Consider the following 17,865-nt stretch of genomic DNA (forward strand, 5'->3'; position numbering starts at 1 on the left):
CTTCCCTCCCGTTGTTAAAAGTACCTCAAACTTGGGTGCAAAGTGCCGCCCACTTCCGCATCCGTATTCCCGTTTCTTTTCAGGAAGCGTGATACATGCATTTATAAACATTTAAAATACTTTAACGGAAAAAGTGTTTAAACCAACAAACACCTATGAACTGTATTTTCCTCTCGTTTACATTTCACTTTTTTCATATGAACTTTTAATTATGAAAAATGATTTTAAAAAATTCCTCGAGAAGATGTATTCTCCTATTCTACATTTTGGTATAATAGCACATATAAAAGCATAATATTGAACAATTTGTACGCATAAAACATAAAAATTGAAAAACAAATTTATAATAATTATTATAAAACTACAAGTGTGGCCATTTTTTAGAGTATTTATTTATTCATTGATTTTTTAATTAGTCATTTTTGTAGTATTTATTTTAGTCTTGACGTGAAGGCACTGTGACCGGCACCTCAAACGCTGACCAATCCCAGGGTAGGTACACAAACAGTTCGGGAGGCCTGCGTGTCACACTATTCGAGCTGCATGATCATGATTGGCTGAGGAGCTGTTATGCGCTCGTGTAAAAGTGCCTGATTAAAAATGCGACGCGAACCTATCTGACCACCCAAACACATCGTGTAGCTACATGGTAATACATGTTTATACGACTCGATTTGTTAATAAATTGGCCTTAAAAAATGAAATGTGCCAGCATAACTGGTCACGCTCACTTGTAACGATATGACACATGAAATGCGCTCCGTTAAAAGTGCCATGTTGAAAAATTCTATTTTTTCAAATCAAGTAAAATTAGATACGTACATGTACGATATTGGCATGTACAAGTGGTGCCCAGACACTCACGACTTCATGACTCACTTTCACACGAGCGCATTATAATTCAGCCAGACATATCGCGTGAAGAGTGAGGTGTGCACTTTTGTGCACCCGAAGTTTATGTACCTACAACTGACCCAGTTACACACAAGGAGGCATTGGCATCACATTTACAGTGGGGAGAACAAGTATTTGATACACTGCCGATTTTACTGGTTTTCCCACTTGCAAAGCAGGTAGAGGGTCTGTAATTTGTATCATAAATTCTCTTCAACTGCCAGGGACGGAATCTAATACCAAAAAAAAAAAAAAAAAAGAAAGAAAATCACGTTGTATGATTTTTAAATAATAAATTTGCATTTAATTGCATGAAATAAGTATTTGGTACATCACAAAAATCGAACTTGATATTTGGTACAGAAACCTTTGTTTGCTATTACAGATACCAAACGTTTCCTGTAGTCCTTGGCAAGGTTTGCACACACTGCAGCAGGGATTTTGGCCCACTCCTCCATGCAGATCTTCTCCAGAGCCTTCAGGTTTCCGGGCTGCTGCCGGGCAACACGGACTTTCAGCTCCCTCCATAGATGTTCTATCGGGTTCAGATCTGGTGACTGGCTAGGCCACTCCAGGACCTTCAGATGCTTCTTATGGAGCCACTCTTTAGTTGCCTTGGCTGTGTGCTTTGGGTCATCATGCTGGAAGACCCAGCCATGACCCATCTTCAGGGATCTCACTGAAGGAAGGAGGTTGTCAGCCAAGATCTGGCGATACATAGCCCCATCCATCCTCCCCTCAATACGGTGCAGTCATCCTGTGCCCTTGGCAGAGAAGCAGCCCCCAAAAAATGATGTTTCCTCCTCCATGTTTCACAGTTGGGATGGTGTTCTTGGGGTTGTACTCATCCTTCTTTTACCTCCAAACACGACGAGCCGAGTTTAGACCAAAATGTTCAATTTTGGTCTGATCCGACCACATGACCTTCTCCCATTGCTCCTCTGAATCATCCAGATGGTCAGTGGCAAACTTCAGACGTGTCTGGACATGCACTGGCTTCAGCAGCCGGACCTTGCGTGCGCTGTAGGATTTTAATCCATGATGGCGTAATGTGTTTCCAATGGTTTTCTTTGAGACTGTGGTTCCAGCTCTCTTCAGGTCATTGACCAGGTCCTGCTGTGTAGTTCTGGGCTGATCCCTCACCTCCCTCATGATCAATGATGCCCCACAAGGTGAAACCTTGCATGGAGCCCCAGAACGAGGCAGATTGATCGTCAACCTGAACTTCTTCCATTTTCTAATAATCGCTCCAACAGTTGTTACCTTCTCACCAAGCTGCTTGCTTATTTTCCGGTAGCCCATCCCAGCCTTGTGCAGGTCTAATATTTTATCCCTGATGTCCTTACACAGCTCTTTGGTCTTGGCCATTGTGGAGAGGTTGGAGTTTGTTTGAGCATGTGAACAGGTGTCTTTTATACAGGTAACAAGTTCAAGCAGGTGCAGTTACTTCCGGTAATGAGTGGAGAACAGAAGGGGTTCTTAAAAAAGAACTAAGAGCCGAAATATTTACGAGTTGGTAATGTATCAAATACTTATTTCATGCAGTTAAATAGAAATGTATTATTTAAAAATTATACAATGTGATTTTCTGGATTTTTGTATTAGATTCCGTCCCTCACAGTTGAAGAGAATTTATGATACAAATTACAGACCTCTACATGGCTTGCAAGTGGGAAAACCAGCTAAATCGGCAGTGTATCAAATACCTGTTCTCCCCACTGTATGAACAGACTGTAGTAACGACAGGCTTAGTACATGGTCGCCACTCATGTTTGTGGGGGCAATGTTTACATCAACGCAAACCAAGGCACATGCACTGAAATTGAATCCGAATGTGCTCGTTTCTCCACTGATTTGATTGAGATTGCAATGATTGAACAATCTTGTGTCAATGTCCAAACCTTTTAATACAGATCATTTGGAACAGCCAATGCGAACGTTTTTCCCTCAAGGTTCCTTTTCAGTGATTTTAAGGTCAAGTTTATTTATATAGCCCTAAATCATCAAAAGATCCCTAAGGACTTCACAAACAGTTGACATTAAAATGTTTCAAAAAATAATTCACATTAAATTACAAAGTAAAAAGGTATACATGGGCACTGCAGCTTCTTCCCATATCCTTAATACATGCGTGAGACTGAACACTATACATTTAGATAAATAAGATTAAGTGTGAATGTTTCGTCTATATGCATCAAGGTGTGTCAAGAAAAAAAAGTTGATAAATGAGAGGGGGTCCTATGTTTTCAGATCGTCTAATGATATACTTAATCATAATTAAAAGCAAAAAAATATGGTTTTGACTTTATTTACCTACCCCCTTTTTTGATTGAAAAAAAATCTTTTTTTGGGCCGTTTTGGCATTTTCTGACAGTTTCCGCCCAAATTAGTTTATCATATTTTTAATTTGGGGGGGGGGGGGGGATTTTTATTCATTGCCATTCAAAACTATATATTCACAACAATGGATCTTTAAAACTTTCATGTACTTTCCAATTAACTCTTGATGACAGTCTTTGGCGTTTTGGGGGCATTTCCACCATAAATGCCCAAATCCTATTTTGTGGCTGCTTGTCCACATCCCAGAACCTTTCAGACTTACCATCCCTACCTTAAGCTTGGTAAAGTAGCCCATACCACCTATACTTAACCATGGTCAGGCAAAGACAAAGGAAGCCAATAAAATCTATTTATTCAACTTAAGAAATTGTTTTCAAAATGTTTTAACTTATAAACAAAACGAAATGCAGACATAAAACAACTTGTATATGTTGGTTCTGTCCCCAGCAATGACATCCAGGGTATCACTCAAAACCAGTCCGGTAGAGAGTGTACTCTCAATGAGCTGTAATGGCCGGTAGCAAAAAGGACACTACATAAGTTTTAAATTAAAATGTAAATGGATTTTATTTTTAAAAGGACTATTTTCAAGCGTAGTTAATATTTGGTTTTAAATGGAGATAAATAATGCATAAAAATGTACAAATAAAAAAAAAAAGACGGAAATTGTCAAAAAATGCCGAAACTGCAAAAAAAAAAAAAAAAAAAAAGTTTAATAAAAAATTAATAAAGTCAAAATCACTTTTTTGCTTTTGAATATGATTACAGTTCAGACCAGAAGTTTTGACACACCTCATTCAATGCAACACAAATGAAGGTGCCAACCCCATTAATAAAGGACCTGAAAAGGCATACCTGTGAAGTCAAAAACCATTTTAGGGGATTGTCTCTTGAAGTTCATCAAGAGAATGGAAGGTGTGTCCCAATTTTTGGCATGTACAGTAACTCATAAGACAATTTAGTCTCATTTCTCAACTTTTTATTTCTTGACACACCCTCCAGGTCCTCCGATTGGTTGGCTACCAGTTCAGGGTGTACCCTGCCTCCTGCCTATTCATGTGTTTATTACTCATGTAAAAATACAGTAGCACTTCGACATACGATCGCTTCGACACACAATCTTTTCGACATCCGAATTTTCCGAAAATTTGACTCACCATTTGTTTCTACATCCGACGACAGGCTCAAAATAGGATGATTTATAACAGCGCCGCGGTTTGTCTTCCTGCAAGACTGACGCACGGCGGATTTTCTTGTGAGAGAAATCACTATGGGTTCCAAGAATGTTAGTGCAGGTGTTGAAAAAAGGAACAAGTTGAGGCTTACCATTGAAATGAAGATGGAAATGATAGAAAAATATGAACGTGGTGCGCACGTCCGTGAACTGGCTCGACAATACGGCCGTTGAATGTCTACAATCTCGCCAGTCTTTATAAGTTAAGGTGACAATTATTATTGTGTTAACATCGCCAAAGAAATGACCATCTCCATCAGGTTTTTTAATCATTTATTTCAGAACTTGTGCAATACAACATGCATACTGTCTGCCGCAGCTGAACAAAGTGAAAGTAAAAAGTCCCTCTCTCACTCTGTCAATTCAGCCACACGGTACTTAAAGGCACACTCGCAAAACACATCAGTCACATTAGAAGCGAGTCGTTACATTATTAGAGGTATTATTATTATTATTACTATATTATTATTCTGATTCTTATTCATAACTTATTTGTTTTGCTCTGTGTAATTGCCATTTGCAATAGTGCCAGCAGCATTTATTTAGGTAAGGCAATTTTATTTATATAGCACAATTCAACACAAGGCAATTCTAGGTGCTGTACATCAAATGAAGATCATAAAAATCACATTAAATCAATAGAACGTATAAACAAAGACAATCGAAACAGGAAATAAAATTATACATACAAATCGCATTTAATCACGGAGAAAAAAAAAAACAAAAAATAATTGAAATCAGCAATGGAGATAAAGCACAAGAGGAATAGAAAGCAAATAGCTTGAAATAGAGAGTTATGGATATGCTGTGCTAAACAAGTTTTTAGCCTTGATTTAAAGGAGCTAACAGTTTGAGCATACTTCAGGTAACTTGTTCCAGAGGCGAGGAGCATAATAACTAAATGCTGTCTCACCCTGCTTAGTTCTTGTTCTTGGAACATACAGGAGACCGGTACCAGACAACCTTAGGGGTCTAGATGTTTCATAGGAATCTAACAAATCAAGCATGTATTTTGGTCCAAGGCCATTAAGTGTTTTGTAGACGAGCAGTAGAATTTTATAGTCTATCCTTTGAGTCACTGGAAGTCAGCATAACGATTTCCAAACCGGTGTAATGTGGTCCAGTTTCCTTGTATTTGTGAGGACTGGCTGCAGCATTCTGTACTAGCTGCAGCTTCCTGACTGATTTTTTTTTTTTTATCAAGACCTGTAAATATACAGTACCGTTGCAATAGTACAATCTACTGAAAATGAATGCATGCATAAGTTTTTCCATGTCTTGTCTTATATAAGGATTTAGTGTAGGTTTTCAGGCTGTGGAACAAATTATTGGAATTATAATGTATTCTTATGGGAAAATCCTGCTTGACATACAACCATTTCTACTTAAAAACAAGGTCCTGGAACTGACTAACTTCGTATGAAGAGATACCACTGTATTTTCAAAATAAAATTGACTCAAATATACAAGAGAGGATGAGGGCCTGTGCAAAAAAAGGTTGGTCAGAATTCTCAATTTAAAGTCAAAATTATCACATATTGTTTATGACTTGATGTATTTGTGTGAAAAGATTAAGGATTTCATTCATTCATCTCATTTGTAAAGCAGATTCTAAAATACAGCCTATCACTCAATATTACTCATTTTAATGGAGGCGGCGAAGCACTACGTAAAGTACATAGGAGCTAATTTAGCTTTCGTAGCCTCAATGTATCCATACTTATTACGTAAAGATATGCAATATAATGACTTTAACCTCGTAATATTATATGAATATTATGATAGCTCGATTTATATAACGCAAATGGAACATTATTCATAAAAAAGAGCAGGTTTGGTCAAGCAGTTCAGAGTTTAATAATCAACTGCAATTTCCTGAATTTAACATGGAGTAGTTTTGAATCATGAAATGCTCATTCCACCTTTTTACCCGGAAAAAAATATTGACCAAGATGGCTGGCAGCAGTACTATTGGAGTGTGAATGTGTGCTAATGTAAAGCGCTTTGGGCATTTTAACGATGTAGATAAATGCGCTATATAAGTACTTCCCATTTACCATTTACCACTTGTCACGTTCCAGAGGGAAAAACAACAAAGGAAGTGTTCAAGTATTGTCAGAATTCAGGGGAGCTTGAGGGACTGAGCACCTACAGAAGGAGTTGCAACATAGAAAGTTGGCGTTCCACTGTATCTCCTCTGTAAGGAAGAAGAAAAAAATGCACATAAAGACACAATATGAGCATCATGAAAGAAACTTATCTTTTCATATCGCTACAGTGACATCTTGGACTTTCACATGAACAAACAGATTGATCTGTGCTCATATGAAATAACCATTTTTAGAGATTACCTCCAAATGGGGAATCTAGAATTGATTGAACGAACATACTGTACTATTGACCAGAGGTGGGTAGAGTAGCGAAAAGTTTTACTCAAGTAAGAATAGCGTTACTTCAAAAATAATATCACTCACGTAAAAGTAGTCATCCAAAAGGTTTACTCAAGAAAAAAGGATTTGGTGAAAAGAATACTCAACAATGAATAACTGCCTACAATGTCTGATTTTTTTTAACAATGTTTTTTTTTCTTATCACAATGTCACCTATGTGAACTACTATTAGACTGTGCGACAACCTATTTCATTACCATATTAGGCTAAAAAACACAAAAATCAGCAAATTCAGAACAGAAAAATCTACAGAAATGAAACATCACCCATCCAAAGAGCAGGAGTACCCTCTAGTGGAGAAAACATATGCCCAAAAATTAAATTAAAATGACCTTATCTCCCTCTAGTGGAGAAAACATATGCCCAAAAATTAAATTAAAATGACCTTATCTCAGTTTTTTTCACGTGGTCCATCGTTGCTAAATAAAAACAGAGATGCTGAAATCCACGATTTCCAATCATGTTAATAGCTTTGTCAAATAGTTTAAGGACGCCACGCGATTGAACAGGCCGGCGTAATCATAAGACTTCCGACTGCAAACTTATGTGTTGTCATGTGACTTTATTGTTACATCTGATTGGTATATTAGAGTGTTGGGGTTAGAACCAGAGACCGAGTCACCATATTTTGAGACTCTGCCAATACATAGTCCCGATCCCGAAAAAAATTGTTCAGAAAAAATAAGTTTTAAACATGTTAGCGCCCCACCAAATTATTTTTTTAAATGAATCACGGACAAAGACCTGTAAAATCTACTACGCCACAATTGTTCTCTTTTACTAAGATATGTTATGGTAAATGCATAAGATATTGCCATTGATTTAAAAATCTACGTATATTATTTAGCACATTTCTTGACCTACGGAGGGCGCCATGTTTTATGCACGTAATTCACGCTGGGGGTTGATGATGCGTTTGGGCTGGACTGGGAGAATAGCGGTGCTCTATACAAGCGAAGTTAGTATGACAACTGGCATGATTTTGTCACATCTGCTACTGGTCAGATTGTATTGTTACAGAGTTGAGAGATGAGTTCCCTACGTCGTACCTGCATCCAATTCCAGCTCATCAGCAGTGTCTTTAAACTGATCCTAGGTGGCTTGCCGAGATGTTGACTTGCTGCCATTTGACAGTTTGTATTCCTTACCCCTTCAATGCGAGTTGAATCCTTGCCTTGGTTTTTTCGTCCGTCTGCCTCTCACCGCGGTTTTGCCTCAGGGTTTATTTTTTTTCAGTTTATCCCAACCTACTGTCACGGATCCTTTTTTGTCTCCCTTTTCGTGATCGTTTTTTTGTGTGTTCATAAACTGTTTTACGCAATCCCTCTGTTATTGTTGTCTGCTTGCTTCCGCATTCACGGACCCTAGCAGATTTGTTGGTTTTCATCTGAGGATTGTTACTGATTGATAAACAATACACACACTATAGATGTAGAAAAAAATAACATGGTCCTTGTGGTGTTAATGTTACTAAACAGTGTCGTCTTGAACGCTACCTGCATGCAGCGACAGTGCGGAATCCGCAGCTGTCACTGTCACTCGACGAACTACCGGGTGTCCTACAATTCCTTCTACGCGGCGAGACTTCCTACTAGAGGTGGGAATCTTTGGGCACCTAACGATTCGATTACGATTACGATTCAGAGGCTCCGATTCCATTATAAATCGATTATTGATGCACCACAAACGACCCCCCCTATTAATTTTTTGTACAGTAGTTCCAAAAAATGTTCAAAAATCCTCTCAGGCTAAACAAACTACTATTTCAGTTTCAAGTAAACTGTTAAAAACAGTACATAAAATACTTAAGTCCCCATTCTGTATCAGCAGCTTTGAACTACATTCAATTAATTTAATGTTGTGAATCAACCGTTAAAGTTGTTAAAATTGCTCCCGTTATTCCATAATTTCCCTTCTGTCTACTTTTGACGTCTACTTTTGACGTGAAAGTTTTAAAACTGTTTCATCATATAAAGATAGATTCAAGTCAAGATTTTTTAATTTTTTAAAAATTTTTTTTAGATAAAAAATAATTAGGTTCGCTACAACAGAGCCTTCTAGCGAAGTCTACTGCTTTAACATGGCGCCTGTTTACTAGCGCGGGAAAGTGTCATTTCGCATCTAGTTCTTGGTATATGATCTAACACGGCCGTCGTCTGTCATTTCACATCTAGTTCTAGATATAGGTGATACAGTGCCTTGCAAAAGTATTCGGCCCCCTTGAATCTTGCAACCTTTCACCACATTTCAGGCTTCAAACATAAAGCTATGAAATTTAATTTTTTTGTCAAGAATCAACAACAAGTGGGACACAATCGTGAAGTGGAACAACATTTATTGGATAATTGAAACTTTTTTAACAAATAAAAAACTGAAAAGTGGGGCGTGCAATATTCTTCGGCCCCTTTACTTTCAGTGCAGCAAACTTACTCCAGAAGTTCAGTGAGGATCTCTGAATGATCCAATGTTGTCCTAAATGACCGATGATGATAAACAGAATCCACCTGTGTGTAATCAAGTCTCCGTATAAATGCACCTGCTTTGTGATAGTCTCAGGGTTCTGTTTAAAGTGCAGAGAGCATTATGAAAACCAAGGAACACACCAGGCAGGTCCGAGATACTGTTGTGGAGAAGGTTAAAGCCGGATTTGGATACAAAAAGATTTCCCAAGCTTTAAACATCTCAAGGAGCACTGTGCAAGCCATCATATTGAAATGGAAGGAGCATCAGACCACTGCAAATCTACCAAGACCCAGCCGTCCTTCCAAACTTTCTTCTCAAACAAGGAGAAAACTGATCAGAGATGCAGCCAAGAGGCCCATGATCACTCTGGATGAACTGCAGAGATCTAAAGCTGAGGTAGGAGAGTCTGTCCATAGGACATCAATCAGTCGTACATTGCACAAATCTGGCCTTTGTGGAAGAGTGGCAAGAAGAAAGCCATTTCTCAAAGATATCCATCAAAAGTCTCGTTTAAAGTTTGCCACAAGCCACCTGGGAGACACACCAAACATGTGGAAGAAGGTGCTCTGGTCAGATGAAACCAAAATTGAACTTTTTGGCCACAGTGCAAAACGATATGTTTGGCGTAAAAGCAACACAGTTCATCACCCTGAACACACCATCCCCACTGTCAAACATGGTGGTGGCAGCATCATGGTTTGGGCCTGCTTTTCTTCAGCAGGGACAGGGAAGATGGTTAAAATTGACGGGAAGATGGATGCAGCCAAATACAGGAACATTCTGGAAGAAAACCTGTTGGTATCTGCACAAGACCTGAGACTTGGACGGAGATTTATCTTCCAACAGGACAATGATCCAAAACATAAAGCCAAATCTACAATGGAATGGTTCAAAAATAAACGTATCCAGGTGTTAGAATGGCCAAGTCAAAGTCCAGACCTGAATCCAATCGAGAATCTGTGGAAAGAGCTGAAGACTGCTGTTCACAAACACTCTCCATCCAACCTCACTGACCTCGAGCTGTTTTGCAAGGAAGAATGGGCAACAATGTCAGTCTCTCGATGTGCAAAACTGATAGAAACATACCCCAAGCGGCTTGCAGCTGTAATTGGAGCAAAAGGTGGCGCTACAAAGAATTAACGCAAGGGGGCCGAATAATATTGCACGCCCCACTTTTCAGTTTTTTATTTGTTAAAAAAGTTTAAATTATCCAATAAATTTTCTTCCACTTCACGATTGTGTCCCACTTGTTCTTGATTCTTGACAAAAAATTAAAATTTTATATCTTTATGTTTGAAGCCTGAAATGTGGCGAAAGGTTGCAAGGTCCAAGGGGGCCGAATACTTTTGCAAGGCACTGTATCTACCATAGCCGTATGTTGCCGTATGTCTGTAGCAACTAGCAACTGGGCGCTGTTTGTAGTGGCTGACGGCCGCAGTCAGGTATTATTGTTTTTTTTTTTATCTTGCGGCATGAGTTGAACATGTTATTTACTCTCGGTCCGTTCCTCATTGCGTCCTGAAGACCGCACTGACTGTGTTATATTTCCGCTTTACCTGATATAATTCAATAATCGGAATTTGGATGTTTGTAAATCATTCTCGAATCTTCCACAGCCGAATCGCGAATAATCTAAGAATCGGAATTTCGCACGCCTCTACGTCCTACACATGCGTACATAGGTTAAAGCGGCGAGTACTTACTATTTGTGTTTTTATTAAGTCTTTTATTACTTTTTCATTGCTTCAAAATACTTTTTGCATGTGTTTCCCTCGCAAACTTTAAAGCATTGTTTTCTTGTAGTAGCTTTAAAACAGATTGTTGATCTGTTGGCCACATTAGTCACGTAGCGTATTCAAACAACCCTTATTTTATATTACGACGTTTAATTATTTTCTTAAGGCATTTTTAGTACATTCTGCCTGTAGGCATCTAAACAAAACAAGCTGAAAGCACACGGGAGTACTTTGGGTGTCGCCTCTTGTTGGACATTTTGCTGGTCTAGTACATTTTGGCAGAACACTGGTTTTGTCCTACTCTCGTCTCACTTCATCTTTCGTGTTCATTTTGCTTTTTTTTTTGTTTGGGGATATATCAGCAGTGATGTCCTGCTCATTATTGTTCCTCTCGGGTTCAAATTGAAAGGGCTGAACAGATGAAATGTCACTGAAAGCCCGGCAGCGCCGCCTGTTGACATCACCACCCACAGTGCATTGTGGCGTCAACAACAATGGCGACCTACTAGTTAAATTAAAATTTTACAAACATTATAAAAACGAAAACATCATGAGGTGTTTTAAACGCAAATTATTATAACTCACATTCACATTTATATTTTAAGAACTACAAGCCTTTCTATCCGTGGTTCCCTTTAAACAAGAATAACGTAGAAAAACACCTGCCATTATCAAATGCTTCACTAAGCGAGTCCACACAAATCCGCTCACGCTTCTAAGAACACTTACACACAATGAGTTGCCACAGCATACTACCGCTAATGTTTAACAAGCACAACGATGATTGACACATGCAGCGTCTTTCATGGTAGCGTTCCCAGGTTTCTCTGGCAACAGTAATGCTTCAACGGCCTTCACTCATCGTTAACTGTAACAAGCAAACTGCAGTGCACTGGTGAGCAAGAAAAGCAGCAATAGCAATAGTGAAGGCTGTACGCGAATAAAGCAGAGAAACAAATAATTTTCTTTAGATAAAAACCCAATCCTTTTCAGCCAATTCCGACCCACTGAAAAATGACTCCAACGGACCAATTTCCGATCACGTGATCAGATGAACTCTAGTGTAGCCCAAAGTAGCGGAGTAAGGGTAGCGTTTCATCTTCACAAATCTACTCAAGTAACAAAAAAAACCTATTACATGGTAAAACTACTGTCAGAAGTACATTTTTCTAAAAAAGTTCCTCCTGTAAATATAATGGAGTAAGTGCTGTATATTCACATAATCATTGCTCATGTTAGTGTGTAGTTAGTTAGCCTCTGTCTTTTCTAATTGAAATGCAACAATGCTATGAAAGGCATCTTGATTCTCTATTGCAAAGTGACTTTATGGCTGTGCTTTTCAATATTTTGACCTGGGTTGCGGTACATATGGAATTACAGGAGTGCTGTTAAAAGATAAATGAATGAATAAACAAATAAATAATTATGAAGAGAAATAAATGTATAAATAAATACATGAAAATAATGAAGTGTATTTTGTCATTGGCTTTGTTTTTTCCGTTTGTGTTTTTCAATGACAAAAAGTAAAAGTTAATGACAAAAATTGCCATTGTCTTTTCAAATGAGAAAAAAGTAAAGGTCAATACAAAATATTTTATATTTTCATTTATTGATTTGTTCGTTCATTTATTTCTATTTATATATGTGTATTTATTCATTAATTTACATATTCATTCATTCATTTGTTTTAATTTTAGCACTCCTGTGATTCCATAGGTACCATTTTTGGCCACCAGATTTACATATGGCTCCTTTAATAGCTCTGTGCAAGTTATGGTACAATATATGTGCAGTAGTTACCTGTATATGCTCTATAGTCCTTTCAATGGCACGGGCCTTCACCAAAGTTATTGTGCAACCTCCAAACCCTCCACCTGTCATTCTGCTGCCCAGCACTCCCTCCACCTCCATGGCAGCAGACACCAGATCATCAAGTTCTTTACAGCTCACCTCATATAAATCTCTGACAAAAAGATAAAAGCCATTAACCTCTTATCTTAGGGAAAACACTGAAATGAAAACAGTGACTCTAACCCCCCAAAAAGTCATATCAAAACTATATACAGTTTTAAACAATGAGGAAGAATACCAAAAGAATATAACAGTGTTGCAGTACAGTTACCAAAAAAACAGTAGTGCTGTCGAATTAATCGCGTTAACGGGTGGTAATTAATTTTTTAAATTAATCACGTTAAAAGATTTGACACATTTAACGCATGCGCGGAATGACCCGCTCATGCATTGCCTAAAACAGATTATAATGACACCGTTTTTAGCACATTGAGAGCTAACAGGCAGAGAAAGGCGAGTGGACACAGGCGTTCATTGGACTGCGCCGTTTATTGGCATAAGCTTTGGAAATCCCTTTGCAACAAATATAAGTATCATTTAGTGTAAGCACAACAAAAAAAATATTGATATCTCTCCCAAAAAAATAATGTTCACAAAAACAATGCAAAGAGAACTGGCATTACCCAATCAATAACCTTTTCTGGGACGTGCTGCGGTCAGTTAGAGCAGCGGTCTGCAACCCTGTGGCCTGGACTACGAACGGAGTTCAACCTACCCAGAAGTAAACCAGGGTTCCAGCGGGAACCGGAGTTGACATAACCTGGTTATGTAGTTTGGGATTAATCGGTGCTACGACGCTGATTATGAAGTTCATTTGCTGAACCTGTGTTAACCTAATCAGAGTTACTGCGCGTTCACATAAAAGAGGGCGGGGACCAGAGTCAAACACAACTTTTGACGATGGCACGGGAGTCATGAAGAATTTAAATCCACCCTCACCGCAAAATCCAACCCCGCTTCAGTAAGTAGAGCGCGACTGGTCTGTTGGCAGCGAATTACAGATCGTGTGAATGCGCAAGTATGCCAGTTTTACTCATGTCCATGAAAAGAAATAAAGCCTGCTGTCAGGACAATGAAATAAGATTTGGTAGGTTAACTGTAAGAAATAATCTATCATATGTGCATCACCACATGAAGCAGGATGATTGTATGTTTAGTCCCCTTGACTGTATGAGTCTATGTATGTCCTTTGAACAACAGCAGCAGAAACGCACCTGGCAACAGGTCAAAATGAAATATAAGAACATCATCCAAAATGGTAAGTGTATGAAACCTGTGTCAGCAATGTAAACGAATGTGGCGCTTTCTTCTCATACAATAAATATATTTAACAAACTTTTTAAGCTTTTTTTTGTTGTGTAAATGCATTAATAATCATAAAAATATTTAGACGATATAAACATTTAGAAAACTTATGTTTTTTTTCTGCCAACTCAAAGAGAATAAAATAAATGTCCACCAACCGCCTGATAGAACAGACAAACAAATATAAACGATATAAATGTTTATTGAATATGCATATTACAGCGTTGTTTAACTGTGAGAATTCGTTACAAAAGACAGGCTATAATTTGTTACCATTATGCACAGGCATTGTCACAAATGTGATCACACAAAACGCAACCACGCATCGCATCTCCGCATTTCCTCTTTCTCCTGAGTCTTCACAAATAAAACATAAAACTTTGGGTTTTGTCGGGCTCACGCCTATAAACAAAATATAAAATTTCAGACAAATAAAATATAAAATTTCAGGTTTTTTCGGGCTTAGGCCGGGTCGGGCTTTAATACTCACAAGCCGGGTCAGGTCAGGTCAGTGGCAGGCCAATTTTGGAGTGGTCTACCCCTGGTGCAGTGGAAATGTCAACCCTCTGTCACATAACATATGGCATTGAGGTGGTAAAATATGGCGAGGTTAATCGGACACCTGGGGTTAAGGAAGATTTAACTCTAAAACGAGCAGGTTTGACATGTGGCGTATGTTGCCATGCCAATATTCCCCGGTTCCAACATATCCACTTTTTGCAATCCCCGGTTAGCCGGAAAGTTAGGCTGCACGTGATGAAGTTACTCTCGAAATTACCCTAACTATCCTGATTATTTGAGTCAGGTGTGTTAAAGGAGGGGACATGGAAACCAAGCTGGATAGCGGCTCTTAAGGACCAGGGTTGCAGACCCTTGAGTTAGAGCGAAAAGAGCTATGTGGACACAAAGTTGTCAACAGGGAACACAACACGTCTCTAACAGGGTTCTGCACCCTTTTAAAAGTCAAATTTCATGCTTTTTAAGATCAAAACATGTCGCAACTATTTCTGTTGAAGAAAAAAACCAATAAATTTCACTGTAACTTGTGTTTTTCTTCTGTGCGACTTGACGGCTTTGACCCCCATTGTCCCCAACAAAAAACATCTTTTTTGCAGACTTTGCACTAGGGTTCAGAACCTCAAGGTACCTCATGATACAATTTTATTTGCTAAGCAAGGCTCACAATAACGATCTCACGATGAGGCGATAACTCAATTATTGATACACGGGGTATGAAATAATTTAAAAAAACAACTAATAAACAGAAAAACAAGCTGTGAATTGGAATGAGTTAGTAGACCTCCAATTCATTTGAATTGGGAGGGTGGCAGCGAATGAACCAATGCCATCCCTCCCACTTCAAACGGATTGGATGTCTATGACCAAGTTAATTTTGGGCATTTGATGTCCTTTTCTGCTGATTTTTTTCATTTTGAACCATTCCTTTTCGTGTTGCGGCATTTACAGGTCACATCCTGTAGATTTTGGGGCATCTCTGGGTTACTGAATCGGAAATGACTAAGAATGTCCACAAAAGAATAGGAGGTGACTCAAAATCAACAGGAAGTAACCTGTAAATGCCCACAAAGAGCTGGCTGTAAACGCTCTAAATTTCAATGCCATTGACAGCGCTACACGTCCAATCCAGTCAAAATGAATGGGATGTCAAGTGCGTTCAATGGCAACCATTAAGCTAGTGTAGACACTATTCTAATGGGAGATTTTGATGGCAACTTTCAACTGTTCCTTTTTTTTCTTAACCAGTCACACCTTTTGAAAACAATATACAGTGTTTTTCAGCTCCTTTGAAGCGCAGTGCTCCCAAGCTTCTCTGGCAAGATCAAAGGTTGTACGCCTGTCACTCATTGTTAACTTTAACAAGCTACAGGTGCTGATGAGTAAGAAAAGCAGCAGGAGGGGGGGTGAGAGGCTGTACATGATCAGATCGGAACATATTTATTTTTTAATTGAAAAAAAAAAATCCGTGATGGACTGAGGGCGTAAAGTTTGAAGCGCGAAGTAGCGAGGTATCGCTGTATCGAAACTTGGTGGGAACATATCAATCACCTTTTGGGTTACGAGTCGCTGAACTACGCAGAGTTTGCGGACAACGTACCTAGGGATGGGAATTGATACGATTTTTACGATTCTGATTCCCTTATCCATATTGCTTAACGATTCGATTCTTTATCGACTCTCTTATCGATTCTAATTTGGGGAAAAAGAAGAACAAACGTTTTGATTGGCATCGAGTTTGTTTAATCAGAAGTCACAACCTTACAAACTCACAGCGAGGTCAAAAGAGGCCCAAAGTCTCAATGTTAACTGTGGAAATAAGTGGCAAATACACAATAATGTGTATCTTTTTACTGAAACATTTTTTTAATAGAATTTTTTTTTAAATTGGTATATATTGGCATATAGGTTGTTGTTCTGCCTTTGGCAATATGTGTAAAGTCTATTATTTACCATTATATTGAAATGCATGCCGTTTAGTTTTAAGTGTGCTTTCATGCTCAAGTGGGGGCGCCCTTGCGCTTCCTCACGTGAAAAAGAACGCGCTCACGTAAAGAAGAGCGCGCTTACGCGCGAAGAAATGCAGCTACAAAGCATCCAAGCGAGTGAGCGAGTTAGTGAGAGAGAGAAACACTGCTACGAGTAGTGATGTGTCGGTCGCGAACGATCGTTCTTTGAAGTGAACGATGAGATCTCTCTCTCTGTCCCTCTCTCTCTCTCTGTCTGTCTCTCTCTCAAGAGGCACGTCACGTGATGACGCAATACGCGTCTTTAGGAATCGTTAAAGGGATCGTTAAGGCTTTTTCATTGTGATGTCGAGGCCTCGAAACACTAGGAACCGGTTTGGAATCGGAGCTCAACTGCCATCCCTAGAACCGTGTAACATGTTTTAATCCCAAACTTTCACATTTAGAGCAAATCCATTAATAAAACAAATACAGACGATTACAAGTTTTACGGCAGACTGCAGTGATTTCTGAAAATCATAATAATCAGGAAATTTAATTCCTTCTGCAATTTTCCATAAATTTAAGATAATTTAAGGCCTTCATTACAAAGATTTTAAATTTAAGACTTTTTAATGACCAGCAAGATATGTAACGCGTTACATTAAAGGTTACAGCAAAAAGCAATTTCGTTATGTAACGAAAGTAACGGGAAACACTACAAATTATACAGCTCAATGAGCCACGACGCATACACTTCAGTCCTTTTATGTAGGAATGTCCCGATCGCACATTTTTACACCCGAGTTCAAGTCATCTAATTTTAAGACTGCCGATCCCGATTTGATACTGGAAAAAAAACTACACAGGTACAGTACTGTACTTTTTACAGTACTTCCTTTTCCCCTTTTTCCGGGACTGTTGCGTACATATTTTTGGATCTTCTGGCAACGCCATTGTATTTCTGGATTATTTCGTTACTTTTTAGTTCTTAAAAAGTTAAAATATATAAACTAGGCCCTGACAACATTGGACAAAATTAACATTAACCACCACTTTATTTCTGTGGACACTCAGCTTCGTTTTATTAACTTGGCGAAGCTCGTTTTCTTGCTTTCTCCACTTGCGAA

At 38.6% G+C, this 17,865-nt stretch overlaps 1 protein-coding gene across 4 annotated transcripts in view; it reads right to left on the reverse strand.

The window, feature by feature from the left end:
* Positions 1 to 4,715: 4,715 nt before the first annotated feature.
* The window catches only part of galk1 (galactokinase 1), a 30,266-nt gene continuing 17,116 nt past the window's right edge, over positions 4,716 to 17,865 (reverse strand). The window contains exons 7-8 of one of the 4 annotated variants that reach the window (XM_057826636.1): positions 12,918 to 13,080; positions 4,716 to 6,665 (exon numbers count right to left, since the gene is read on the reverse strand). In XM_057826636.1, the coding sequence (XP_057682619.1) occupies positions 6,591 to 6,665; positions 12,918 to 13,080 (238 nt within the window). In that variant the 3' untranslated portion in view covers positions 4,716 to 6,590. Of the gene's footprint in view, positions 6,666 to 12,917; positions 14,840 to 17,865 lie in introns of those variants that run through there. The other 3 variants (XM_057826639.1, XM_057826640.1, XM_057826637.1) reach the window with 3 other exon arrangements.

The sequence above is a fragment of the Corythoichthys intestinalis genome, chromosome 21 (genome assembly GCF_030265065.1).
Source record: "Corythoichthys intestinalis isolate RoL2023-P3 chromosome 21, ASM3026506v1, whole genome shotgun sequence".
Classification (NCBI taxonomy): domain Eukaryota; kingdom Metazoa; phylum Chordata; class Actinopteri; order Syngnathiformes; family Syngnathidae; genus Corythoichthys; species Corythoichthys intestinalis.